This window comes from Oryctolagus cuniculus, chromosome 1 (genome assembly GCF_964237555.1).
Source record: "Oryctolagus cuniculus chromosome 1, mOryCun1.1, whole genome shotgun sequence".
NCBI lineage: Eukaryota > Metazoa > Chordata > Mammalia > Lagomorpha > Leporidae > Oryctolagus > Oryctolagus cuniculus.
Window position 1 is genome coordinate 236546290 of NC_091432.1, and position 25407 is coordinate 236571696.

At 71.2% G+C, this 25407-nt stretch overlaps 1 protein-coding gene across 1 annotated transcript in view; it reads left to right on the forward strand.

Annotated features, from left to right (window-relative positions):
- Nucleotides 1-7016: 7016 nt before the first annotated feature.
- Nucleotides 7017-25407, forward strand: part of NOTCH1 (notch receptor 1) — a 35561-nt gene continuing 17170 nt past the window's right edge. Inside the window, exons 1-11 of the mRNA XM_070058926.1 lie at nucleotides 7017-7261; nucleotides 8398-8476; nucleotides 19853-20115; nucleotides 20390-20728; nucleotides 22346-22468; nucleotides 22747-22980; nucleotides 23614-23769; nucleotides 23850-24035; nucleotides 24197-24310; nucleotides 24817-24930; nucleotides 25115-25348. Of these exons, the coding sequence (XP_069915027.1) occupies nucleotides 7201-7261; nucleotides 8398-8476; nucleotides 19853-20115; nucleotides 20390-20728; nucleotides 22346-22468; nucleotides 22747-22980; nucleotides 23614-23769; nucleotides 23850-24035; nucleotides 24197-24310; nucleotides 24817-24930; nucleotides 25115-25348 (1903 nt within the window). The 5' untranslated portion in view covers nucleotides 7017-7200. The remainder of the gene's footprint in view (nucleotides 7262-8397; nucleotides 8477-19852; nucleotides 20116-20389; nucleotides 20729-22345; nucleotides 22469-22746; nucleotides 22981-23613; nucleotides 23770-23849; nucleotides 24036-24196; nucleotides 24311-24816; nucleotides 24931-25114; nucleotides 25349-25407) is intronic.

Consider the following 25407-nt stretch of genomic DNA (forward strand, 5'->3'; position numbering starts at 1 on the left):
CCGGTGCACAGCCTGAGCCGACGTGTGGGACTCGAAAGCCGTCTTCGTCGCATGACTGTGCACCTGTGTGCTCCATGAGATTCCCAGCTGACGAATCCCTGCCAGCGTGGTGGCTTCAGCCATGGACACGTGTGTCTCCTGAGCCCCCCTGGGAGGGGTCTTCCCACCTCCCCCCGCCTGCCCCAGCCCCAGCAGGCTCCCGGCTGCATCAGCCTCCGTCCTGGGTCCCAGCACCCCTCCCTCCACTGGGTCACACCTGCCAAGACCCAGCTTCCGGATAAGGTCAGAGCCTGGGCTGGGGGCTGGGGGCACTACCCTGTCTCCTCTGGGGGACAAGAGGGAACCCAGGCCATCCGTGACCAGCAAGTGACAGGCCGGGAACCCTCTCCTGGAGGCAGGAGCAACGCACGGGACCCGCCAGGCTTGAGCCAGAAGCCCCGGCACCCGCCTGCAGCTGCTGAGCCCGCGCTGGCCCGTGCTAGACGCAGGCTGCAGGGTGAGCACCGTGAGGAGCCGGCCTGTCCACCGTCCCCAGCGTCCCCAGCCGTCTGCGTCTCCTTTACTTCCCCTGGCTCTCAGAGCAGCCTCCTGCCCGGCCCCGCCCACCTGAGCCCAGCGCTCTCTTTCGGCCACAGAACCTCTGGGCTGCAGGCACCTGCCCCAGTCGTCACCTCTTCCACCGGGCGTGGCCTGAGCCCCTAGACCCCCCCAACGCCCTACCAGGACCCATCCCTGCTGCCCGGCCACCTGCCCGCATTTGGAACATCTCAAAAGCGTCTCCGTCGCGGGGGGAGGGCCAGCACGGGCACAGGCACCAGGGGCTTGAGTGCTGGTCCACAGACGATGGGCAGGTGGAGCCGCGGAGGAGTGAGTGGGTGCACAGAGGCGTGGGCTCTGCAGCCCGCACACGGTTCCCCTGCGCAGCCCGGCGGGGCCTCCCCGCCCGCAGCCTCCAGGAGCCTCCAGGCTGGGGGTGGAGCGGGGAGGGGGGCTCAGGGCAGGCAGCGTCTGCTTTGCCTCACGTCCCTCCTCTGGAATGAACTCCGGGACGCAGAGTTCTGGGAGCAGATGTTATCACAGCCCCGCCAGCAGCCCCAGCTTCGGGGGGCAGAGGACAGATCCCCCAGGAGCGTGGGCCCTGGGGAGGGGGGAGAGATGGCCCCTGCCTCCCCGTGTTGCCGAGGGCCGTCCAGCACACGCCCGGCCGGCGCCCTGCCTGGCCCACGAGAACAGAACCTGAGACAGAGCCGTTCCCCGAGGCTCTGAATCCATGTCCCCCGTGGGGGTCTGCTGGGCACCCCGGGCAGGGAGGGGGGGCCCGGGGACTCCCACGCCTGCTGGCCAGGCCCAGACCCCCTCGGCAGCCTACCCCGGCAAGCATCTCCCGCCCCTGCGGCCCCTACGTGAGCGTCTCCCGCCCAGCGGCGGCCAGATTCACGGAGGAGCGGCTGCAGGGTCCCCCGACCCTCAGACAGGCGTCGGGAATTCCACACCTCCCAGCCCCAAGGAAGGCTCGCTGCCTCCTGTTGACTTCTGGGAAAGCTGACTGAGATGATCAGAGGGAGGCCGCCGCCCCCCCCACCGCGGGAGCCGCGAGCGCCAGGGCCAGGCGCCCCCAAAGAGCCTGTCTTCACTTGAGCGCGCGCTCACGTTCCCACGCCAACGCTCACAGCGCTCTGGGTTCGGGCGATTTTTCTCCGGCAGCTGGAGGACTCGGCCTCACTTAAGGCAAGCAGGGGGGTTCCTGCCCCCTGGAGACCCAACAACGGCTCACAGGTGTGCGTACCTGCTCGCGGCCCCGTGTCCAGAGGGGCCGTGGGGGCCGTGGGGGCCGATGGACACTCTGGACGGGTCTGGAGCAAAGTGGAGGAAGCCCAGGCCCCAAGAAGCTCTGGAGCCCGCGGTGGCTGGGGTCAAGGACAGCCCAAGCGGGAGGGGTCGGACCCGGCTGGGGGATTCCTGCTAGGCAGAGGGGTCTGCTCTGGGAACACACACCATGGGCTTTCCAAACAAATTAAAATGAGCTTTCCAGCCACTCTCCACCGTGGAATGAAGGAAGGGGGTAGGGAGGGGGAAAGGGGGGAAGGGGGGAGGGCAGAGGGGAGGGGGGAAGTGAGGCAGGGGAGGGGAGGGAGGGAGGAAAAGGAAGGGAGGAAGAGGAGGGGGAGAAAGAGAGGAAGGGGGAGGGGAGGGGGAGGAGGGGAGGGGAGGAGGGAGGGGGAGGGGATGGGGAGGAAGAAGAGGGAGAGGAAGGAAGCAAAAGAGAAGGTGGAGGAGGGGAGGGGAGGAGGGGGAGGGAAGAAGGAGGGGAGGGGAGGAGGGGGAAGAGGTCGAGGGGAGGGGAGAAGGTGGAGGAGGGAGGGGAGGGAGGGGAAGGAAAGGAGGGGAAGGGGGAAGGAAGAGGAAGGGGGAGGGGAGGGGAGGGGAGGAGGCGGTGGCTTCCCAGTGACTCAGCCCCAGCCCTGGGGGGGGCCGAGTTCCCAGCGCCCAGGGGCGGGGCCTTGCAGTTTCGTCCCCTGAGGCCGTTTCTTCCTGGAGAAAGTTCTGAGCTGCTTGGGCAGGGGGCCAGGCTGGATGGAGGCTTCCCCCTCCCCACAGCCCCACAGCCTCTGCAGGTCCTGAGCTGGGCCTAGGGCCAGGCCAGGCCGGCTGACCCCCCTCAGAGCCCCAGCGACCCCGGGGGCTCCGTCAGCTCCCACCGGGAGGGCACAGGTCCTGAGCCGCCGTGCCCACGCTGCCACCGGCAAAGCCCCCAGGTCCTTTTTTAAAGATTTATTTTATTTATTTGAAAGGCAAAGAGAGAGGGAGGGAGAGAGGGAGGGAGCGAGGGAGGAAGGGAGCAAGGGAGAGAGGGAGGGAGGGAGGGAGGGAAGGAGAGAGAGGGAGGGAGAGGGAGGGAAGGAGGGAGGGAGAGAATCTTCCATCCGCTGGTTCACTCCCCAAATGGCCACAACGGCCAGGACTGTGCCAGGCTGAAGCCAGGAGCCAGGAGCTTCTTGCTGGTCTCCGTGTGGGTGCAGGGGCCCGAGCACTTGGGCATCTTCCGCTGCTTCCCCAGGCCACAGCAGGGAACTGGATTGGACGTGGAGCAGCCGGGACTCGAATCAGCGCCCATATGGGCACCTGGTGGCAGTTTAACCCGCTATGCCACAGCTCCGGCCCCAGAGCCCTGCCTTCCTCATGTACCCCTCGACCCACACGCTCCTGGGGCCCCAGCTGGGCGCCGCCTTTTCTGACCCCCTGGGGCTCCATGGGTGGACCACTCACCTCCCCGAGAGGGCACAGCCTAGACCCAGCTCAGTCCAGGCCCGTGGGCAGCTGCAGGGCCCTGGGGGCTGGCGAGGTGGGAAGAGGCAAGAGGCCCTTCCTCTGAGGCCATGCCCAGGGCCAGGGGCCGCCTCTGGGGCACCCGCAGGTGGGGTCTGTGCCCTGAGGCCCCAGAAGAGGGGAGGGAAGTGGTCCCCATCAGGCTGAGCCGTCCCGCCCACCCTGCGCCCCACCTCTGGAGTGGCAATGCCAGACTGCCCGGGGGGCCGGCCCATCCTGCCTCGTGGAAGCCGGCTCGGGAGCCCGGTACCTGTCTGGGAACTTGCCCGGGCAACGCGTGCCCCGGTGTCTGGGCCAGGGGATCAGCAGGGCCGTGCTGGCCCCTGCCCTGCTCGGTGCCTGGGCAGAGTCCCGGCTGCACCTGGGGCCACTGCACTTGTGGCTGGCCACGGGCTGGGGGAGGCCAGCTGACCCTGCAGCACGTGCCCTCACCCCGTCCCAGGCAGCAAAGCTGGGGTGCCCGTGTGTGCACATGCGTGTGTGTGTGTGTCTGTGCGTAGGACCCGGCAGGGAGGGCTGTGCCTCCGGTCTCTGCAGGGGGCCTGGAGGGCTCCGGGCAGGCAGGGCGGGCAGAGTGGGCACCGAGGGCCTGGCAAAGCTGGCCCGGGGAGATGCAGGAGGCCCCTCCCGCACGGGCAGGGCGGGCCAGCCAGCTGGAGGCCCTGCCCTGACGATGGACCTCCGTCCTCCCCGCGTGTGCACGTGTGTGCCTGTGTGTGTGCACGTGTGTGCGCCTGTGTGTGCATGTGTGCGCCTGTGCGTGCACGGGTGCGTGCGCGCACGTGTGTGCCATGTGTGTGCAGTGTGCGTCTGTGTGTGCACTGTGTGTGCGCCTGTGTACAGGCCTCTGAGGCCGGCCCAAGTCTATCTGAAGGGCAGAGCTGCAAGGCGCCAGCCGGCCCTGCCCGCACAGCCGGAGGGTCCAGCCCGGGGCCGCCCGCCTCGGCAAGGCCCAGCGCCGGCCTCTGGGGAATGCAGGCCTCCAGGCGGAGAGAGGGCACCGCCCGGCAGGGGCAGACAGACGGGGCAGACTCGCGAGTGGCCGGGGGCAGCCTGGGGAGGGCCGTCTCCTCGAAGCAGTTCTGATACTTTTTACAGTCACTTCAAAGATTTGTTTACGTACCTGAAAGGCAGAGAGAGAGAGAGAGAGAGAGAGAGAGAGAGAGAGAGAGAGGCCTTCCGTCCACGGGTTCACTCCCCCAGTGGCTGCAACGGCCAGGGCCGGGCCAGGCCAAAGCCAGAGCCAGGAGCTGCACCCGGGTCTCCCACGTGGGTGCAGGGCCCAAGGACCTGGACCATCACTGCTGCCCTCCCAGGTGCCCTAGCATGCTGCCCCCCCATGCTCACACATATGAACACACATACATACACCCACATACATATACATACACATAAACACACAGATACATAATATACCCCCACATACCTGCAATATGTATATATGTTGCTTCCACGCCACACACATATACCCCACATATCTACATGCTCACACACCACATGCACATATACACACAGAGACTCACACACACAGACTCACACACAGACTCACACACACAGACTCACACATACACCGAGACTCACACACACAGAGACTCATACACACACACACAGAGACTCACTCACACACAGAGACTCACACACACACAGAGACTCATACATACACAGAGACACACACACAGACTCACACACACACACAGACTCACACAAACACACAGACTCACACACACACACAGACACACACACACAGAGACTCACACACACAGACTCACACACACACAGAGACTCACACACACACACTCACACACACACAGACACACACACACGGCCCCATCAGCTGACCCCCACCCCTGCGTGCGCAGTGCCCGGCTCCGCTCAGAGGCTGCGCTTGGCCTCACAGTGCAGGGTGAGCACACACAGACGTGCACCCGGCGCCGAGCGAGGACGCCTTTACCTTCCACGTCCACAGAGCTGCGCTCAGCTCTGACCGGGCCTGGCCTCTCCCCTCACACCAGGCCAGTGCCAGCCCGGCCACCCCAGCCCTGACGAGGGCGCCCCGGCGTGTCTGAAGGGGAGGAAGTGACCGATGCACCCCGCCTCGGTGGTGCCGGCTCCCAGGGCAGCCTGGGGAACGGCAGGCCCTTCCATTCAGCGGCTTCCCACAGAGGAGGCCTGGCTGCCCCGCACGCCCTGCCCAGGTGTCGGCTCCCAACCCCCCCAGCACGGGGTCACCAAGCAGCCTGCACTGGCAGAGGGGGTCTCCAGGCCCTGCCACCAGGACGTGGCCCTGGTTGGTCTGGACCGCTTTCCTCAGCCCCCACCCCCTGGCTCCGTAAAGAGGGGCTCGGGGGTCGCAGAGCCTCATTCCTGCGTGGATGAGGGCCCAGCCCCTGCCACGTGGGTGCCCCAGCCCCAGGCCCTGGGGGCCTCCCTCCTACTGCACACCCAGGGCCCTGTCTGTGGTCTGCCACCTTCTTCCCTGCCGGCCGAGGGCAGAGGCTGAGAGTGGAGGTGCTGGCCGCAGCGCTGGGGAGGACCCCAGGCCAGGGCTCCCCTCCTTCCGTTCAGGCCGCCCCAGGGATCAGGGACTCTGCAGGGCTCCAGCGGAAGCCCCGGCCCCCTCCCCACCCCGGCGGGAGCAGGGGCGGCGCCGGGTGCGGACCGCGCAGCCCGGCTCTTCCTTCTATGGGCTGCAGGGCTCTGTTACATAAACATGGCGGCGCTGCCTCCGGGGCGCTGACCCCGAGGTGCTACCCCAGCTCTGGCTCTGGGAAGGCAGGAGCGGGCCCCCCGCCGCAGAGCCGCCGCGTCTCCCGGAGACAGGTGTGCCCAGAGAAGGCAGCGGGTCAGGTGCGCAGAGCGCCAGCCTGCGTGCGCCCCCCTGGGCCAGGGCTGCCCCGCTCGGCTCCCAGCTTTCTGCGCCCCCCTGCCCCGGCTGCGGCGTGAACTGGCCAAGGCAGGCACACTTGGGACGCGCTAGCACTGCCGCGCGGAAAACCGGCCGCCCGACGGGACACGTGGGAGCAGCTGTGCGCGTGACAGCCCCGGGTCTCCCTGCACCACCGCGTGCCCGCGCCAGGCCCTGGCCCCTCTCTCCAGGGGCCCCGGCGCCATCAGCCCTCAAGGTCATCGTGACCGGGGTTGGGGGTGGGGGGTCTGGGCGCCATCCTCCGGGCTGTTACCCTCGAGGCCCCGGAGGGCGCAGCCGCCGGGCCAACCACGCAGCCAGGCTTCGCACCGAGCCCCGCGCCAGGCCTCGCTCCGGCCCAGCTCCGAGGGCCCAGCGCCCCGCCGGACCGAGCTGCCCCGCCACGCCCGCGCCGCCTCGGCTATTGAGATGCAAATCGCGCCCCCCTGTCGCCGCGCGAGGCGACGGCCCGGGCGGATCCTTCCGCAGCCCCGGCTCAAACTTTCGGCCTCCGAAAACTTGAGAGCGAGAAGTAGTCCCCGGGCGCCCGCTGCCGCCCGCCCCGCGCCGCCGCGGCCCCCCGCCGCCCAGCGCCCGGCTCCGGACGCGCGCCCCAGGCCGCGGGGCGCGGGGCCGCCCGGGGCGCGCGCGCAGGGACGCGCGGCCCGCGACGGGGCGCGGGGTGCGGAGGGATCGCGGGGCGGGGCCGGCCGGGGCGGGGCGGGGGGCGGCTCTCCCGGCGGGGGCGGAGCGCGGCGCGGCCCCGCGCCTCACTCGTGCCTCGGCCGCGGGCGGGAGCGCAGGGGCGCGGGCGCTGCGGAGGGGCGAGCGGCCGCCGAGCCGGCCCGGACACTGCGAGAGCGCAGCGCGCCGCCGGCCGGGAGGGAGCGGGACCCGCCCGCCGCACCGTCGGGCGCGCGTGTGCGTGGGAGCCGCCGCCCGGGGCAGCGGGCAGCCGACGGGCAGGCATGCGGCCGCTGCCGGCGCCCCTGCTCTGCCTGGCGCTGCTGCCCGCGCTGGCCGCGAGAGGTAGGCGCCCGCCCGCCGCGGCCCGCAACTCCCCGCGTTCCCCGGAAACTTCGCGCGCGGGCGCGCGTGGGGGATCGGGCCCTGGAGGGGCAGGGAGCGGCGGCCCGGCCCCTGCCGCTCGCCCCTCGTCGGGGCGCCGCTCCGCGGTCGGGGTCGGAGCCGGGCGTGGGGCCGTGGGGGCCCCGCGGGGCGCGCCGCCGGCCGCCCGCCGCTTCTCGGTTTGAGTCGAGTCCCTCTGGCTTCCTGTTGCTTGTCGGGGCCGCTTGTGTTCTCTGCTGCGCCCGGATGTCGGGGCGCGGGGCGCGGGGTCCGGGGCCGCGCGGCGCGTGTCGCGCAGCCCGGCTCGCGGGCGGGTGCGTGGGGGTGGGAGATGCGCCGAGGCCTCCCCCGTGCCTGGCGGGACTGGAGTTTTCGGTCGCTCTCCGCAGCTGAAGTTTGGAAACCGCGGGGGCGGCGCGCGGGCTGGGGCGCTGGTTCCCGCGCGCTCCCGTCGGGAACTCCGGGGCGTGAGAATGACCTGTCCGGTACCCCCTCCCAAAAAGTGGGTTCCAGCTCACACCCGTCCCGTGGCAGCCGCGCGCGGGGGTCGCGCGCGCGCGCTCCGCAGCCGCCTTCCGGGGGCCGTGGCGGGGCTGCCCCTGGAGACGCCCGCCGCGGGGGCAGGTATTGGGTGTCGGCGGAGGCGGGGCGGCCCCGGGCGCTGTCCCCGTGCCCCGGAGGCGGCCCCGGCGACAATGGGCCGCTCTGATTCCGCGCCTGGCGCTTTGTCGGCGGGCGGGGCGGCGGGGGCGCAGCTGTCGCATTTTCCCACGAGTGGGGGCTGCCCTGGCAGATCGCGTTCGCACGAGACAATCTGGGTGGCTGGACGGGGCCCCCGCCCTCCAGGGCTCCCCAGCACCCAGCTTGGGGGGGGCTCCAGCTGCCCCTCCCCACCAGTTCACCTGCTGGCCTCGCCCACCTGTTCCCAGGCCTGGCCACCTCTGGGCACAGACCCTGGGCCAGAGCACTGAAGCCCCCGGGTTTCATCGGGGCGGGCTGTGGCCCCGGCCGCTCCCCACCCCACGCTCATGCCCCGGAATCGAGGGGTGGGCCCTCGGGAAGCCCCGGTAACCACCCTCTCTCCCCCACTTCCCCAGGCCCGAGATGCTCCCAGCCCGGGGAGAGCTGCATGAATGGTGGCAGGTGTGAAGTGGCCAACGGCACGGAGGCCTGCGTGTGAGTACCGCCGCGTCGCGCCGGGGACCTGTTGCCTTGGTGGGGAGCCGAGCCCCTGCCTGCTGCGGCCCGGAACACTGGGCCATTGTCTTCTGGGGATAGCCCAGAAGGCCGGCTGGGTCACGTGCTGACTTTTATTGGACCCAGCCTGGCAATTACTTAATCACCAGCAATTATGCCGCACGCGGGTCTGGCCGCTGGAGGTCTCAGTGTGCTTCGGGGTCGAGGGGCGACCCCTGGCGCCCCTTGATTCCTGAAGACCCTGGGACACGGTGGGTGTGGGGGGGTGCTGTGTGTCCTCCCCCACTGTGTCACCCGGGGAGCCGCCTCCCCTGCGCAGGAAACAGCTCCAAACAAAACCCACCCCCTGCTCGGCCCAGAGCCCTCCCTGGGCCCGGGGTGCCGGGCTGCACCCAGCTCCTGGGGCTGTGGGATGTGGGGCCGCCTGCGGGGAGTTTGCTTCCTGTCTCGGCATCTGCAGCCTCTGACCTCCCAGACTCGGGGTGGCGTGGGCGGGCGGAGGCCGGGATGTCTTGGAATGTGCTCCTCCTCGGCCGCCCGCCTGCCCGGGAGCCCCCCGTCGGCCCCCGGCCGGCGCCCGTCAAGTTCAGCTCGTCCCTGACCAGAATAACGAAGAGGCGTCTGGAACCGGAGGGAGTTCCCCAGCCGTGGGCGCCCTCGTTCCAACCGCCCAAGGGCCCATTGCCGTGGCAACCCCGGCGGCTCCTGCCGCCCCGGTGCCCGGCCTGTGGGCCGGCAGCCCCCCCCACGCCGAAGCCAATTAGGCCGTCTGCGTGCAGTTTAATGGACAAAGCGGATTGTGTCTTTGTCAGGCACTAATGAATGCATGCCGGCTCCTCTACCCCCTGGCTTTTGGGGCTGCCCTGCCCGTGCAGAAGCCTCGCGGACGCTGGCGGCCCTAAATCTCGTTTCCTTTCATTCAGGGGCCGACAGCTGGGCTTCAGCGGCCGCGCAGCCGCTATTGTTGGGGAGGCGGATTAATGCCGAGTGATTAATTACGCCCTTCGCTGCCTCGGCGCTCGGCGCTCCGCGGGCCAGGGCTGGGAACCTTCCTGGGAGGGCGGTGCCGGGCGCGCGCCCCCCGAGTCCCCTGCCCGGGCCCGGCGGGAAGCCTGCCTCAGTTGGGCCTGGCGCTCAGCCGAGCTCTGCCACAGAGGCCTCATTGTGCCCACGCCACCCCCCAGAGCCAATTGGAAGGCAGGACGGAAGCGCCGTGGGCAGAGGCCCCCACCCCTGGGCAGCAGGGCCTCCGAGGGACGCAGGTCCGGGGACTCTCACTGCCCCCCCCCCCCCGTGGGCCGCCCTGCCTCCCGGTTCCCGCCCAGCCTTCTCAGAAGGCCCCGGAAGGTCTGTCTAGGAGTTGGCCAGAGCCCACGGGGGGCCCATGGGGGCCCAGGGGAGAATCCCACCCTCTTCCCAAGGAGGCAGCTGGCATGGGGCCTCCCGAGCCCGCCGGCCCCATCCCGGCTCCGTGCTTGGAAAGTTCTGGACTCATGGTGCTGACTCCCCTGCAGAGGGCATGGGAACGGATCAGGCGGCGGCTCGCCTGTCCCCGGTGAATCACCTCTTCCCATCCCGGGGAGAAGGAGCCGTCCCGGGCGGCCGGTCAGGTGGTTGCGGGGCTCAGAGGCGGAAGGAGCCATGTCCGTTGGCGCCGTCCCAGGAGGTGCAGCCCCGAGACTGTGGAGGGGCTGCAACCTGGGGGCAGGTGGGCGTGGCCTCTGGGCAGCTGCCATGTGTGGTGGCCACGGTGGCTCCGTCCGGTGCTGGGGATGCCGGAGAGCCCCCAGGAGCAGAGCGACCGTTGGGGTGGGCTGTGTTGTCCAGGGCTGCTGGCCTCTGGGCTGGGAGATGGGCATCTTCTGGGAGCCCCCGAAGTGGAGTGGTCCCTCGTGCCGGAGCTCCCCGGGGGAGAAGGGGGTAGTGGGCGTTAGCTTTGGGCCGCCCCGTGTCCAGCCCTGGCTTCGGCGCCCCGCTAGCTCCGTGACCTGGGTCATCAGGGCACGCGGGTCTCGGTTTTCCCATCTGTGCAGTGGGACTGCTTCCCAGTTGCCCTGTAGGGGGCGGGTGGCTGGCACCAGGTGAGAGGCCCTTCCCTCCCGGCCTCCCTGGGAGCCCCAGCTGCTGTCGGTTCCTGTCCCTGGGACATTAATGTGGTTCGTGAATTAACTCAGAGTGGGTGGGTGGGGCGCAGGCCCAGGCCCTGCTTGGGGAGGGCTTGTGATTTTGTGATTCTGCTACCCGTGGCGGTGCTAGTCCCAGCGGCCCTTGCTTCCTGCGACGTTTTAAAAACAGTTTAGGAATTTGGAAGAACCGAGAACAAGACCCCCCACCCTCATTCATTCTCCAGACGGCCACAACGGCCAGGGCTGGGCCACACTGAAGCCAGGGCCTGGAAACCCGCCCAGGTCTCCCACACGGGTAGCGGGGACCACGGCACCGGCACCTGGGTCGGCGGCTGCTGCCTCCCCACGCCGGGAACTCAGCATCGGGTCGGGAGCAGAGCAGCCAGAACTGGAACCAGCGCTCTGATGGGGGTGCTGAGCCCGCGGCACGGCGACACCAGCCCTGTGGGACCCACGCGGGGGACGCGGCAGGCCCAGCCTCACCCATACTCAGTCAGCGTCCAGGGTGGGCTGAAGGCGGCGGGATGGCCTCCAGCTCGCGTGACTAGCGGGATCGGGCCTGGCGTGGCCTGATGTCAGGGTCAGGCGGTGGCCCTGGGGTCGCACAGCTGGTGCTGCGTGTGGCCGCCCTGCCCCTCTGGTGCGCTCGCCCGCCCGCCCCAGCCACTTCCCAGCCGCTTCCCAGCCGCTCTGCGAGGAAGTGGGGCTGGGGGTGTGGCTTCCCTTACGGGCCTGGTGGGAAGTGACCGGGCCCTGGACGCCAGCTGTCCCTGTCACCCCTGTCTGGCTGTTTCCATCCAGTCACCTGCACGTCCCAGCCAGGCCCCGGGGAGGCACAGTGCCGGCCTTGGTCTGTGTCGCACCTGGGCCTCCAGGATGTGGTCAGAACAGCACAGACGCGGCGTCAGGTGGAAAGTGGGGGGGTGGCCGGGGCCCAGGGTTCTTCCAGGGAAGGTCCCTGCAACCCGCACTTTGCCGTTGAAGGGCAAGGACAAGTGGAGAGCGGGACGGGACAGACGTGTGACCTGGCAGAAGAGGCTGGGGCGGCCCCCCACGGAGTGGCCCAGCTGCTGGGGCCGGGACCCCTGACGTGGGGGGCGTCGCAGGCTGAAGGCCCCCGTGGAGGGCCCAGGGCTTCTTGCGCCATCCTGGTGTGGGGAGGGGACCTTTCCTGTTTCATGTCTTGGCTATAAATAGCGAGAGGATGTGGCTTTGCAGTCGGCTGCGTGCTGCTTTCCTGGGTTACGCGGGGTACGGCGGCCAGGGCAGACGCGGCCCCGGCTCGGGCCTCGCGGAAGCCTGGCAGGCGCTGCTGGTGGTGGGCGCGGTCCGTCTTGTTCCCAGTTTACAGGTGGGAAGACGGAGGCGGGCGGTGCGGGCGGGTCCTGCCCCTCACATCCCCAGGTTTAACGAGCGGCTGCCCCTGGGCGTCTTGGCGGTGGGCCCGGGCCTGCCTGCCTGTCCAGGCCGGGGCGGGGCCCCTCTGCTGCGGCAGGGACATGCAGCCAGGCTGACCCCTGGGAGTCAGAACGGCCCCGGCGGGCAGCTTCTGCCAGGCTGGGGCCTGCCCCGGCCCAGGTGTGCTCCCCTGATGGCCGGAGCAGGCTGGGAGGGCGGGGGGCACCCTTCTCGGGCCCTCACCCCACTCCCCCGAGGCCTGGATGGCTGTCGGTAGTGGTCAGTTAGGCATAGCAGGAAGCCTGCCCTTCAACCGTAGTCAGCGTGGAACTTGGGGCACGGTCCGATGGCATTCGGGGCGCTTTGGTGGCATTTAGCTCAACCCCGGACTCTGGGAGCAGGACGTTTTTGTCACCCCACGCTGAAGCTGTCCCCGAAAACAGCCACTCCCAAGCTTTGCCTGTTCTGGGCGTGCGCGTGTGTCCCAGGCGGGCTGGGTTGCGGTGTGGCGCCCGGCCTCGTTCCTCTGGGGCCGGGCACCGGCCAGGGGTGCAGGCTCTGGGCCGTCAGTGGACACAGTCCAGACGTGGGGCCTGCCCTCTGTCTCTGAGTGGTCTCAGACGCCCCGGCCGCTCCCGGGTCTCGGGCAGACTGCGGGCCGCCCTCAGCTCCGCCAGGGACACCTGCGGCTCCCACCGCGTGGGTTGCGGCCGGCTCCGGGGGCCCTGGCCTCCTGGGTAGACGGGGCTGTTTGTCACCCCACGGTCGCCGGGCTTCCCCTGTCGCCTGCCTGGGTGTCCTTGTTTGTGGGGTGCTCTCGAGCCAGGGGATCCCCAGCAGCGCAGGGGGCCAGCCTGGCCCTTCCCTGAGCCAGTGCCGCGGGGAGGCGGGTCCCGAGGTGCCGCCCGTCTGTGTGTGGACAGGCCGGGGTTTGAGAGGTGGGCTCCCCCTCCCCCTCACACACCTGGGAGTCCCTAGGCCCGGACGGGGGACGCGGGGCTGGGAGGACGCTTGGGCGCTGAGGTGTGGCTTGGCCCTAGACTTCTGCCTCCGTCAGCCTGCGCCACAGCCGCGTGGGAGGCCACGTCGCTCCAGGCGGTCCCTGCAGGGCGCCCTGGCGGGAGGAGGGGTCTTTCTGCCTTGAGTGTCCCGCCGGTTGTGGGCGGGGCCGGCCGGGTCTGGCCTCTGGGGGCTGCCGTGGGGGTGCGAGCGGGAAGGCTCCGTCCAGGGGCCTCCCCCCTCGGTTTCAGGTGCTGACGGCCGGAAACGCGCGGTTACTGGAAATGAGGCTGGCGGAGAAGCCGGGCTCTGAGGCTGTTTTTCCCTGACAGCTTTCTGGTACGCAGATGCTGCCGCGGGGACTCGGCCCCGCCTCTGCCTGCCGTGCGCGGCTGTCCCTGGTTCGTCCCTGGTCGGTCCCTGGTTGGTCGTGGCTCCTGGGGGCAGCCCCAGGGGGCGGGGCTGCCTCTGCCTCACTTCCTTCCCGGGGCGGGGGGCAGCCTGAGGCTTGTGTGTGTGGGAGGCCAGCCAGCCAGTGCCAGCGTCGGCGCTTGGTGGGGGTCAGGTGCGAGATTGATGTGGGTCACATGGGGAGGATACGGGTGATGTTGGGGACAGCTCAGTGCCCCCCACAGTCCTGGGACACCCTGGGTCCCGCCCCCAAGAGCCCCTCCAGCGCTGGGAGCCCATAGCTGGAGCCCAGGCACCTTGGTGGCCGTGGCTGTGTGGACGGCAGGTGCGCCTGTGCGAGCCGGGCTGGGATGGGGCTCAGCTGTTTCGGGAGGCTGTTCTGCACCTTGTCGGGCCAGTGTGGGCTGTGGGGGTGGGCGTGGCCTGGGGGGCCACATCTGCTGCCCACCACCTCTGCCACGGCTAAGTCAGGGGGCAGCTCAGAGTTGGCCCCGCGGGGGTCTGTGTGGCCGCACAAGGCAGGTGTCCTGGGAGCTGCCTCACCCAGCGCCCCGGCTCTCTGCCTGGGGGCAGGTGGCTGTGGGCTACCTCCCTGAGCCCCCCGAGTGCACACGATGGGCAGGAGGGACACAGGCACCGTGGGGGAGCGGTGCAGAGGTGGCTGGGGACTGCCTGCTTCCCAGGGCTCCCGCCCGGAACCCTGCCTCTGCCCCCATGGGTTTCCTGTTTCAGCTGAACTCAGGTTGGAGCGACCCTGGGCCTCCTGGCCTGGGGAGATGCGTGGTCAGCCGCGAAATCCAGGCCGGGGCCGGGTGGGACGGGAGGGACGCACGCCCTCCTCGCCTTTCCCACGGACCCGCCCCAGGGCTGCCCGCACCCCTGACCTGCCTGCGCCTCCCGGCGAGGCCGCAGCTGTGAAGTCCCAAGTGCGGGGGAGCAGGAGGGGTGTGGCCTGGTTGTGCCCCGCCCCCGTCCTCCAGGAGGATGCCGGGTGCCCCCCCCCCCGGGCCTCCCCCCAGCCCCCGCACGTGGTGGAAGTTGTCAGCAGGCTCGCTTTGGGCTTTGGCGCCGAGCTCTGTCTGCGATCGCCGACTTCATTAATCGAGTTTTGGATTAAGCCCTCCCAGCGGCACCCGCCCCGTGTGCGTATCGATCACCTCGGCTGAGCAGCTGTGGGGTGCAGGGCTGGGCTCGCCCCACGCGGGAGCGCAGGCCCCGTGGCACGCGTGGTGCCGGGAGCCGAGTGGGGTGTGCGTGTGCGCATCTAGGGGGGGCCAGCCTCGTCTGCAGCTCTGGATGGGAAATTACCCCGGTGGCCCGTGGGGAGGCCGGGCCCTGGCGCCCCCATGCACCCCTCCGTGGGCCCTGGGTTCACACCCCCGGGGCCTGGTGCCCCCACGCGCCCCTTGTGGGCCCTGGGTTCACACCCCCGGGGCCTGGTGCCACCACGCCCACGTGGGCCCTGGGTTCACACCCCCGGGGCCTGGTGCCCCCACGCGCCCCTCCGTGGGCCCTGGGTTCACACCCCCGGGGCCTGGTGCCCCCACGCGCCCCTCCGTGGGCCCTGGGTTCACACCCCCGGGGCCTGGTGCCCCCACGCGCCCCTCCGTGGGCCCTGGGTTCACAGCCCCGGGGCCTGGTGCCCCCACGCGCCCCTCCGTGGGCCCTGGGTTCACAGCCCCGGGGCCTGGTGCCCCCACGCGCCCCTTGTGGGCCCTGGGTTCACACCCCCGGGCCCTGGCGCCCCCACACACCCCTCCGTGGGCCCTGGGTTCACACCCCCGGGGCCTGGTGCCCCCACGCACCCCTCCGTGGGCCCTGGGTTCACAGCCCCGGGGCCTGGTGCCCCCACGCACCCCTCCGTGGGCCCTGGGTTCACACCCCCGGGGCCTGGCGCCCCCACGCGCCCCTTGTGGGCCCTGGGTTCACAGCCCCGGGGCCTGGTGCCCCCACGCGCCCCTCCGTGGGCCCTGGGTTCACAGCCCCGGGGCCTGGTGCCCCCACGCGCCCCTCCGTGGGCCCTGGGTTCACAGCCCCGGGGCCTGGTGCCCCCACACGCCCCTCTGTGGGCCAGCTGGGCTGTTTGCCGGAAGCTCCTGGAGCCTGCCCTGGCCCCCAGGCCCCTCGGTTGGGGCTGCTGGGGCCAGCGGGGCCTCAGGCATTGTTTGCCTGTGGTGGGAAAGGTGGCTTCCGGGAGGCCGTCCGGCTCCGGCCGCCCCCCACACAAAGGGCTTCCCCGGAGCAGGGAAGGAAGCTGGCCTTTCCTGTGCCCCGCGCAGGCTGCTGGAGCCCCAGAGGACGCGCCTCGGGCGGAGATCGGAAGACAGCAGCAGAGCCCTGGGTGCGCGGAAGGCCGCCCGCCTCGGTTTCCCCAGTGCCCACCGCGGCCTTCTCTTCCGGCCGGCCCCTCCGCGGCGCCTCCGGCTGAGGCTGGGGAGCGGGGCCCCGCGCGGCTCCGGGCTGCCCCCGCCTAATGCCTGCCGCGGAGGCCAGGGGAGGCCACAGGCGGTTGGAGGCATCCGCGCCAAGCCCGTGGCTCTGCGTCCCGTCCGTGGGCAGGGCCTGTGTGGGCGCCCCGTGCCTGCACCCTGTGGGAGAGGGAGCTGGGAGCGGAAAGGGGAGTCAGTCGCGGCTTGTGGAGCTGTCTCCCCACGCGGCCGGCTGGGCCCGGTGGGGCCGTCTCCCCACGCAGCCAGCTGGTCTCAGACAGGTGTGCGGGCAGCCTGCGGCCTTCCGTGCCGTGTGGGGCTCTGCCCAGGACCTCCGGGGAGCCCCTGCCCAGCCTGCCGTGAGCACTTCATTCGTCAGCAGCCGTGCTTCCTGGCGGGGTCTGGGCCGCTCGGCCTGGGACGGCCCTGGGCTCGCTGGCCCTCTGTTCTCAGGCCTAATCTGGCCTCTCCCAGCGGCAGGAGCCTTGGGGTCCCCTTCCTGTCCCCACCCAGCCTGCACTGACCCATTTGCCCTGGCGGGGGTGATGGATGGCGGGGTGGGGGTCAGGCTGTGAGTGCGGCAGGGCAGCTGTGGTTTGGGCAGAAGGCAGCTGCTGGGGGCGGGGGGGTCGGCAGGGTCGGGCTGTGGGGTGGGGCAGGCTGAGCCGTGCTTTGATGGTGGTGTGGCTGATGCCCTGTGGGGACCCAGGCAGGTGCAGTGAGACCCCCCACTCCTCCCTGGGCAGGAGGCCAGTCAGGGCTGGGTGGGGGAGGCAGAGCCCGGCAGGGTCTGGCCCCGGCTTCCCAGGAGCAGGCAGCGCGGTGGGCATCTGGGGAGGAGATGACCCCCATTTATCACCTGCCGTCCGGGAAACTTTGGACTTGTGTGTGTCGGGAGATGGGCTGGGAGCTGAGCCAGGGGGCCCTGGGGGGGGCGTGTACCTGGGCAGGTCTCCCAGCACAGGGGGAGCCGGGCCGGGGCTAATTAAAGCCAGGGCTGCCTCCCCTCTGTTCCCAGGGACACGGGCTGCCTGGGGTGGTGGGCGGGGCCGGCCGGTGCCTGGCTTCAGCCCTTGCGTGGGGCTCTGCCCCCCGCCCCCCTGCGGAGCACAGCCCCGCACCGGCCTCGGTTTCCAGGCTTTTCCCCACCGCAGGCCCCTGGGGTGGGGCGGGGCACCCGGGTGCCATGGGAGTCCTGGGTGTCTCTGCACAGCTGCCTTTAGCAGGTGCACCTCACCTGTGCCAGTCCAGCCTGGCCTCGGCCAGAGCCAGAGTCTGGGCTGGTGGCCGGGGGCTGCTCCCTGCCATGCCCCAGGCACTCGCGGGAAGGTGACGCCAGCATGGGCAGGTGCACATCTGGCTGGGGGCCCCTCCTCCGGGCCCCCGCTGTCCATCAGAGGGAGCCCCTCTGGTTCCGCGTGATGAGGGGCCCCACACTGCCCCACCCTCCGGCTGGACAGAAACCGCTCGCCTCGTCCCGCTCAGCCCCTCCCCCTCGTCACTGTGCGCAGGGGGAGCCGTCGCCTGACCCCGGGGTGGCAGATGGCCACTTAGCTTAGAAAGGAAAACAGCACAATTTAGAATTAGTCCCGGGTGAAAGGTCACGGCAACATCTGCCTCCGACGCTTTCTGGAGCCGCATTGCTGTGGAGGGCGGGCGACGCCCGGAACAAAGCGAGGCAGAGGCCCGGCCGCGTCCGCGCCCCCAGCCACCTGCTGCTCACCTGAGCGGCCAGGCCACCGAGTGCCGTGGGGGCCGGGAGGGCAGGTGCATGAGCAGTGGCCGCTGACCTCAGGTGGGGACTTGGAGGGGAGCCCATCTCTGTGGCTGGGCTTGTGCCGTGGGGGCTGCAGGGGGTGGGGGGACAGTGCCGCTCTTGTCCCGGCCAGGGCGGCTGCGTCCATCTTGGGAGGAAGGAGGAGCCACAGGCGGCGGGGGTGTCGTGGGTCGCTCCGCGTGGCCCTGGCCAGGACTCCCGTGGGGTGTCCCCAGCGTCCACACCCACCTGCCAGCACAGGTGTGCAGGACAGAATGGCCGCTCCAGAGGTTGGGCTGAGCTGCACCCCTTCAAGGGACAGCTGGGCACTGGGGAGAGGAGGCGCAACAGGTGTCAGTCCCCGGGCAGCCCAGCTCCGTGGCCAGGTGGGCCCAGGCTGAGGCCACCTGGAGCTGGAGCGGGGGCCTGGGTGTGGGGGCCGGGCATGGCCCCAAAGCTGCACCCTTGCCCGCACTCCCAAGCCCCTCCGCCGCCTCCCGGCTGAGCCAGGGCCCACCCCACCCCTCCCGTGGCCCTGCCTGTGCCGTGGCTCTGGGGTGTGAGTGGTAGGTGCTGGCCGCCCCACGGCAGGCCCTTGGGCAGCGCGCCTCGGTGCGGCCCCCGGAGCCCGGGGTGGCAGTGGAGGACAATGGGCCCTCTCAGCCACTGCATTCCCCCACATTCTCCTCGGCCGGCCGCCCGGCTCCTGCCCCACCCGCCGGGCTTGGCTGCCAGCCGGCCCGGCGGGAGCAGCTGCTGCCCCATCCACCCGCGGGCGCACCTGCTCCCAGCTGCTTTGTCCGCCTGCCGACGCCTGATTTATTGGTGTATTCTCCCCGGGGACGGCCCAGCGTCACACGGCCGCGGTGACGGGGATGCCTCTGGCCTGGGCAGGTCTCCCACAGGTGCCCCCCTGGGTGGCCGGGGGGGGGTGAGGTCTGGGCAGGCCCCCGTGTCCCATCACCTTGGGGCACTCCGTTGCTCTGACCGCCCCCCGTGTCTGCCAGGGACCGGTGATGGGGCGGCCCTGGCTGTGAGCGGTGGGCTTCCTGCCTCGGAGCCTGGCTGGGGAGGGGCCCAGTGTGTGTGCCGGGAGCCGCGGCTTTGATGAGCGGGCGCCCTGTGTCCCGCCCCCACCCCCTGCTGCTTTCGTCAGCGGCTGGGAAAGGAGAAAGAGCTCTTTCTCGCAGTGGGAGCCCCGGCCAGCTCCCGCCCGTGACAATGGGGCATTGATGCGGCCTGGCCCGCCTGTAACTGGACCTCACGCGCGGGGGCCCCGCAGGAGAGGCGGGTGAGGGCGCGCCTTCCTCGGGGCTGTGCCTGCTCGCTGGTCCCAGGGTCCCAGGCCCGGCCGCCCGGGGGCGGGGTGTGTTCCTGGAGCCTGGTTGGTTGGGTGGGGACTTGTGGCTTTCTGGCTGCAGATGGTCAGTGGAGTGGCCATTTTGTGTCCCCCTTGCCCGAGGTGTGGCCGCAGATGAAGCCTGCAGGGGAGACAGATGCCCCCGGGCCTGTGGGGTGGGGCCCACAGACCCCTGCCCCGGGCGGGGGCGGAGCCAGCAGCACGCGGACCGGGACTGTCGGCAGCAAGGGCTCAGGTGCAGGCCTGGGGTGTGCCCGGCCCGGGGACCGTCTCCCCACGCGGCCGTTCTGGTTGGCTCTGCTGCCGAGAAAGCGAGGCCGCCCCTGACCAGGCCAGCAGGTGGCCGGGGACCCTGCGAGGCCAGGCCCGGACCGTGGGTCCTGGGGGGAGGCGGGCAGGGACCAGTGACCCCTTGGTTTCCCCAGCTGTGGCCGCTGGCCAGTGCCATCTGGATGTGTCGCGGAGCCCTGCTGCTGTCGGGGGCTCGGCCTCCTCGGGGGGAGGCGCCCGTGTGGGAGACAGCGTCCGTCCGTTAGTCCAGGTGTCGCCCTGCTTCCCAGCCCCGTACACAGGGTGGTCTCCATCACAGGGCGGCCCCTGGGGTCAGCACGGCCTGGCTGGGTTTGAAGCCTGAGCCAGGTCTTTCTGGAACGTTCCCGTCTGCAGCCTGTTCCCCCAGTCAGCAGTCACTGTCCTTTGGAGGTGACATTAAGCCCCTGGCAGCCGGCAGTGCGGGGAAGCGGCGTATCGTGCGGCCGCCCCCTGCCCGCCTCCCCGAGGAGGCCCTGGCGCCCGCACCCGGCTGTCCGGGGCAGCTGAGGCCGTGGCAGGTGTCCGCGCCGAGCGGTGCTAACCGGCCTGCCTGTGTGCCAACAGCTGCAGCGGGGCCTTCGTGGGCCCGCGGTGCCAGGACCCCAGCCCGTGCCTCAGCAGCCCCTGCCGGAACGCGGGGACGTGCCACGTGGTGGACCGCGGCGGCGCCGTGGACTACGCCTGCAGCTGCCCCCTGGGCTTCTCCGGACCCCTGTGCCTGACGCCCCTCGACCACGCCTGCGTCACCAACCCCTGCCGCAATGGGGGCACCTGCGACCTGGTCACGCTGGCCGAGTTCAAGTGCCGCTGCCCGCCAGGCTGGTCAGGTGAGGGTGGGGGCCCAGGCCCTGGCCTGCCTTCCAGGGGTGCCCTGTGTCCGCCCCCACCCGCCCCTGACCCCGTGTGGGGGTTCCAGGCTCCAGGCCACCGCGCCCCACCGGCTGCTGTCCCAGGCAGGGGGCGGTCACTCGGGCCCTCGGTGTGTGCAGAAAGAATGACCACGGAGCAGATGCTGGGGGCCGCACGGGGTCACGCCTGAGGCCCCTCCCCAGTGACCTGGGGGCTGACTGCCTCCCCTCTCTCCCACCCCTCCCCCACCAGGGAAGTCGTGCCAGCAGGCAGACCCGTGTGCCTCCAACCCCTGTGCCAATGGCGGCCAGTGCCTGCCCTTCGAGTCCTCCTACATCTGCGGCTGCCTGCCCGGCTTCCACGGCCCCACATGCAGGCAGGACGTGAATGAGTGCGCCAGCAACCCCGGGCTGTGCCGCCACGGGGGCACGTGCCACAACGAGGTGGGCTCCTACCGCTGTGCCTGCCGCGCCACCCACACCGGCCCCCACTGCGAGCTGCCCTTCGTGCCCTGCAGCCCGTCGCCCTGCCAGAACGGGGGCACCTGCCGCCCCACGGGGGACACCACGCACGAGTGCGCCTGCCTGCCGGGTAGGTCCCGCCTGCTGCGCACGCCTGGGCAGCCGGGCAGCAGGTGCGCCTAGGAGGAGGCCCGCACGAGGCCGGGGCCAGGCCGGAAGCCAAGCTGACGCTGGCCCAGCCGGGTCCCCACCTGCGGTGCTGCTTGGGGTTAAAGCCTGTGGCTGGGCCAGCAGGACCCCCAGTGCCAGGCTCCTTGGAGTCGCCAGCCTGGGCCGTCCCTCCCGTCTCCCACCTGCCTCCGGGGCCCTGGGGTCTCCGCCCTCCCCCGTGGGGTGGGCGTGCACTGTTTCGCAATCCCCAGGGCTTCGCAGTCTCCTGGTGGGAAGATGGGTGGTGCCCCCCAGCCCCGCCCACAGACTCGGCTTTCTGGAGGGCGGGGCAGAGCCCTCGGGCTGGGTGGACCCCTGGGGCAGCGGGGTCCTGGGTTGGGACGGCCAGGGTGCAGGTGGGGAGGTGAGGCGTGAGGGGCCTTGTCACGTGATAGCTTGGGCAGGCTGGGGGAAGGCCACGCGGCCTGCTCAGAGCTGCCGGCCTGGCCCCGGGCAGTGCTGGGAGGGAAGAAGGGTGGCCGGTGGCCGGTGGGGTCCTTGCGCCGGGAGCACATGGGTCTGAGGCCTGAGAGCCGGGGGCCGGCTTGTGCCTCTGGTGAGGGGACGCCCGGCCTGGGGCGGGGTCAGCCATCCCGGGTGCAGAGCTGAGCCGCTGCCCAGACACCACCCACAGACCCTGCGGGTGTCAGGGAGACCTGCGTGATGGTCACAGCGGACACGGAGGCTGGGACCGCCCCGCACTCCGCCAGCCCTGGCTTCCCCGTGAGCGGGCCTGGCTCTGAGCCCACAGCCGTCACCCCCAACCCCGCAACGAGCCCTGGGCAGCCCCTCCCGGGTCCCTGCTGGCCCTGTTTCCAGGGAAGGGCTGCGTGGGCAGAGCTGGCCAGTCCACGTGTGCTCTCACACGCCCTCCCTCTCCACTGCCCAGGCCACAGGCCAGAGCCCGGTGCTCGGGGTCCGGGCCTTGGACCCCTGGCTCTGGGCTCTGACCAGGGGGCTGCCCCCAAACCGCTGTCCGGTCTGCACCGACTATTCCCGGCCTCGGGCTTTGGCTGCAGTGTGGTGGTGGGGGACGCTGGGTGGGGCCCTGGGAGCGGGGGCGGGGCAGGTGGGGCTCAGAGGCGCCCTGGGAGGGCCCTTAATCAGTAACCGGCGCAGGTTTGGCTGTTGCCAGACGCCTTTCTGGGTTGATGATTGAACCGGGGAGGGTGAGCGGATTAATGCGTAACCGCCTGGTGCCGGGGCCGCGCCGGGAGCCCAAGGCTGCGCCCCTGCCCTCCCTGGAGCTGCCGGCCAGGGGCTCAGAGCCTGGAGACCGCAGCGTCAGCCCCAGGAGACGAGGTTGCCGTGGACGGTGCCCCGTTGGGCACCACTGGGGACTTGTTTGGGGGGTTCCCACAGAACCTTCCAGACCCCAGTGTCCCTGAATGCCCTGTGTGGCTGCCAGCCCGTCTCGCGGTGGCTTCCCACGAGGGCGGTCACCTGTGGTCCCGGGGCGCAGCCTGGGCGCAGGCGCCGCAGGGCGAGGAGCCGGGTGCGGGCCGAGGCTCATGCGGCCCCGGCTCCCCTGCCGCAGGCTTCACCGGGCAGAACTGCGAGGAGAATGTGGACGACTGCCCCGCCAACAACTGCAAGAACGGGGGCGCCTGCGTGGACGGCGTGAACACCTACAACTGCCGCTGCCCGCCGGAGTGGACAGGTGCGCCGCGGGAGGCGGCCCCGCCCTCCGCCAGTCTCCCCCCATCCTCCGGCACAGCATGGCAGCTGCACCTGCCCCGGGGCCCCTCCCTGGGGGATGCAGGCAAGGGTAGCAGCCGACACCGCACCGCGGCAAGACGAGAGCCCCCGTGTGCTGGGCACAGGAAGGAGCCAGGGTGGGGCCGGCCCAGGAGGGCTTCCTGGAGGGGGTGGCACCGCAGCCCTGCACGTGGTGGGCGGGGAGCGCCCCGCGGACGGTCACCTGCCCCCGCCCCGCAGGCCAGTACTGCACGGAGGACGTGGACGAGTGCCAGCTCATGCCCAACGCCTGCCAGAACGGCGGCACCTGCCACAACAGCCACGGCGGCTACAACTGCGTGTGCGTCAACGGCTGGACCGGCGAGGACTGCAGCGAGAACATCGACGACTGCGCCAGCGCCGCCTGCTTCCACGGCGCCACGTGCCACGACCGCGTGGCCTCCTTCTACTGCGAGTGTCCGCACGGCCGCACGGGTGGGTGCCGGGCCCGCGGGCGCCCCGGCCGGGCAGGGCCAGCGTGAGCGAGGGGGCGGGGCCCACGGGGGCGGGAAAAACCCGAGGGTCGGAGGGAGGGCCGTGGGGGGAGGCTCCTCGGGGTGTCGGGGGGTGACCGCCGTCCGCCCTGCCCCCTGGGTGTCGGGGGGTGACTGCCGTCCGCCCTGCCCCCTGGGTGTCGGGGGGTGACCGCCGTCCGCCCTGCCCCCGGGTGTCGGGGGGTGACCGCCGTCCGCCCTGCCCCCTGGGTGTCGGGGGGTGACCGCCGTCCGCCCTGTCCCTGGGTGTCGGGGGGTGACCGCCGTCCGCCCTGTCCCTGGGTGTCGGGGGGTGACCGCCGTCCGCCCTGCCCCCTGGGTGTCGGGGATGGATGACGGTCGTCCGCCCTGTCCCTGGGTGTCGGGGGTGACCGCCGTCCGCCCTGTCCCCTGGGTGTCGGGGGTGACCGCCGTCCACCCTGTTCCTGGGTGTCTGGGAGTGACCGCCGTCCGCCCTGTCCCCTGGGTGTCGGGGGTGACTGCCATCCGCCCTGTCCCCTGGGTGTCGGGGGGTGACTGCCGTCCGCCCTGCCCCCTGGTGTTGGGGGTGACCACCGTCCGCCCTGCCCCCCAGGCCTGCTGTGCCACCTCAACGACGCGTGTATCAGCAACCCCTGCAATGAGGGCTCCAACTGTGACACCAACCCTGTGAACGGCAAGGCCATCTGCACCTGCCCCTCGGGCTACACGGGGCCAGCCTGCAGCCAGGACGTGGACGAGTGCGCCCTGGGTAGGCACGGGGGTCCCGGGGTGCCCGAGCCGAGGCCCTGGGCCACAGCGGCCCCTGACCTGCACCCCCCACCCCGCCAGGCGCCAACCCCTGCGAGCACGCGGGCAAGTGCCTGAACACCCTGGGGTCCTTCGAGTGCCAGTGCCTGCAGGGCTACACGGGCCCGCGCTGCGAGATGGACGTGAACGAGTGCATCTCCAGCCCCTGCCGGAACGACGCCACCTGCCTGGACCAGATCGGGGAGTTCCAGTGCATCTGCATGCCCGGTGCGTGCGGGGCGGCGTGGCGTGGGGGCGCCGGGGAGGCGCAGGGTCGCTGGGGCGGCGGGCGGCGTGGGGGCGCAGCGGGGGGGTGCTGGGCGTCCGGGCATCCGGCCTGCAGGGGCTGTAGGGGAGCCCCCGGCTGACCGCCCCGGTCCCCGCCACAGGCTACGAGGGCGTGCACTGCGAGGTGAACACGGACGAGTGTGCCAGCAGCCCCTGCCTGCACAACGGCCGCTGTCTGGACAAGACCAACGACTTCCTGTGCGAGTGTCCCACGGGTGAGGCCCGGGGCGGGGCGTCCGGGGCGGGGCCTCGAGCCTCCTCCCGAGATGGACACGGGTTCGTGTGTGAGTGTCCCACGGGTGAGGCCCAGGGCGGGGGGGACGTCCGGGGTCGGCCTCGAGCCTCCTCCCGAGATGGACACGGGTTCGTGTGTGAGTGTCCCACGGGTGAGGCCCGGGGCGGGGCGTCCGGGGCGGGGCCTCAAGCCTCCTCCCGAGATGGACACGGGTTCGTGTGTGAGTGTCCCACCGGTGAGGCCCGGGGCGGGGGGGACGTCCAGGGTCGGCCTCGAGCCTCCTCCTGAGATGGACACGGGTTTGTGTGTGAGTGTCCCACCGGTGAGGCCCGGGGCGGGGGGGACGTCCGGGGTCGGCCTCGAGCCTCCTCCTGAGATGGTCGCCAGCAGCCTCAGACCCCTGGGCAGGCGGGAGTGGGTTTGGGGGAGGACTGGCGGTAGGCTGTGGGCGGAGCCAGCACTGAAGGTGCCCCTGCCCGGCCGCAGGCTTCAGCGGGCACCTGTGCCAGTACGACGTGGACGAGTGCGCCAGCACGCCCTGCAAGAACGGCGCCAAGTGCCTGGACGGGCCCAACACCTACACCTGCGTGTGCGCCGAAGGTGCGGGGCCCGCGCGGCACACCTGGCACACCCGGGCCGGAGCGTGGCTCTGCTCTGACGCCGGCGGGGGGTGGGAGCGCCCCATCCCCTGCCCCGCACGCCTGCCTTCCTCCCGGGGGTGCGCTGGCCCGGCCTGGCTGGCAGCGTCCCGAGCCCTCCGGTGCCCACCCCTCCCGCCACGCAGGCTACACGGGGACCCACTGCGAGGTGGACATTGACGAGTGCGTCCCTGACCCCTGTCACTACGGCTCCTGCAAGGACGGTGTCGCCACCTTCACCTGCGTCTGCCGGCCCGGCTACACCGGCCACCACTGTGAGACCAACGTCAACGAGTGCTACAGCCAGCCCTGCCGCCACGGGGCCACCTGCCAGGACCGCGACAACGCCTACCTCTGCCTCTGCCTCAAGGGGACCACAGGTGCCGGGCCGGGCCGGCGGGGGCGGGGCGCCGGCAGGGGCGGGGCTTGGGGCTGACGG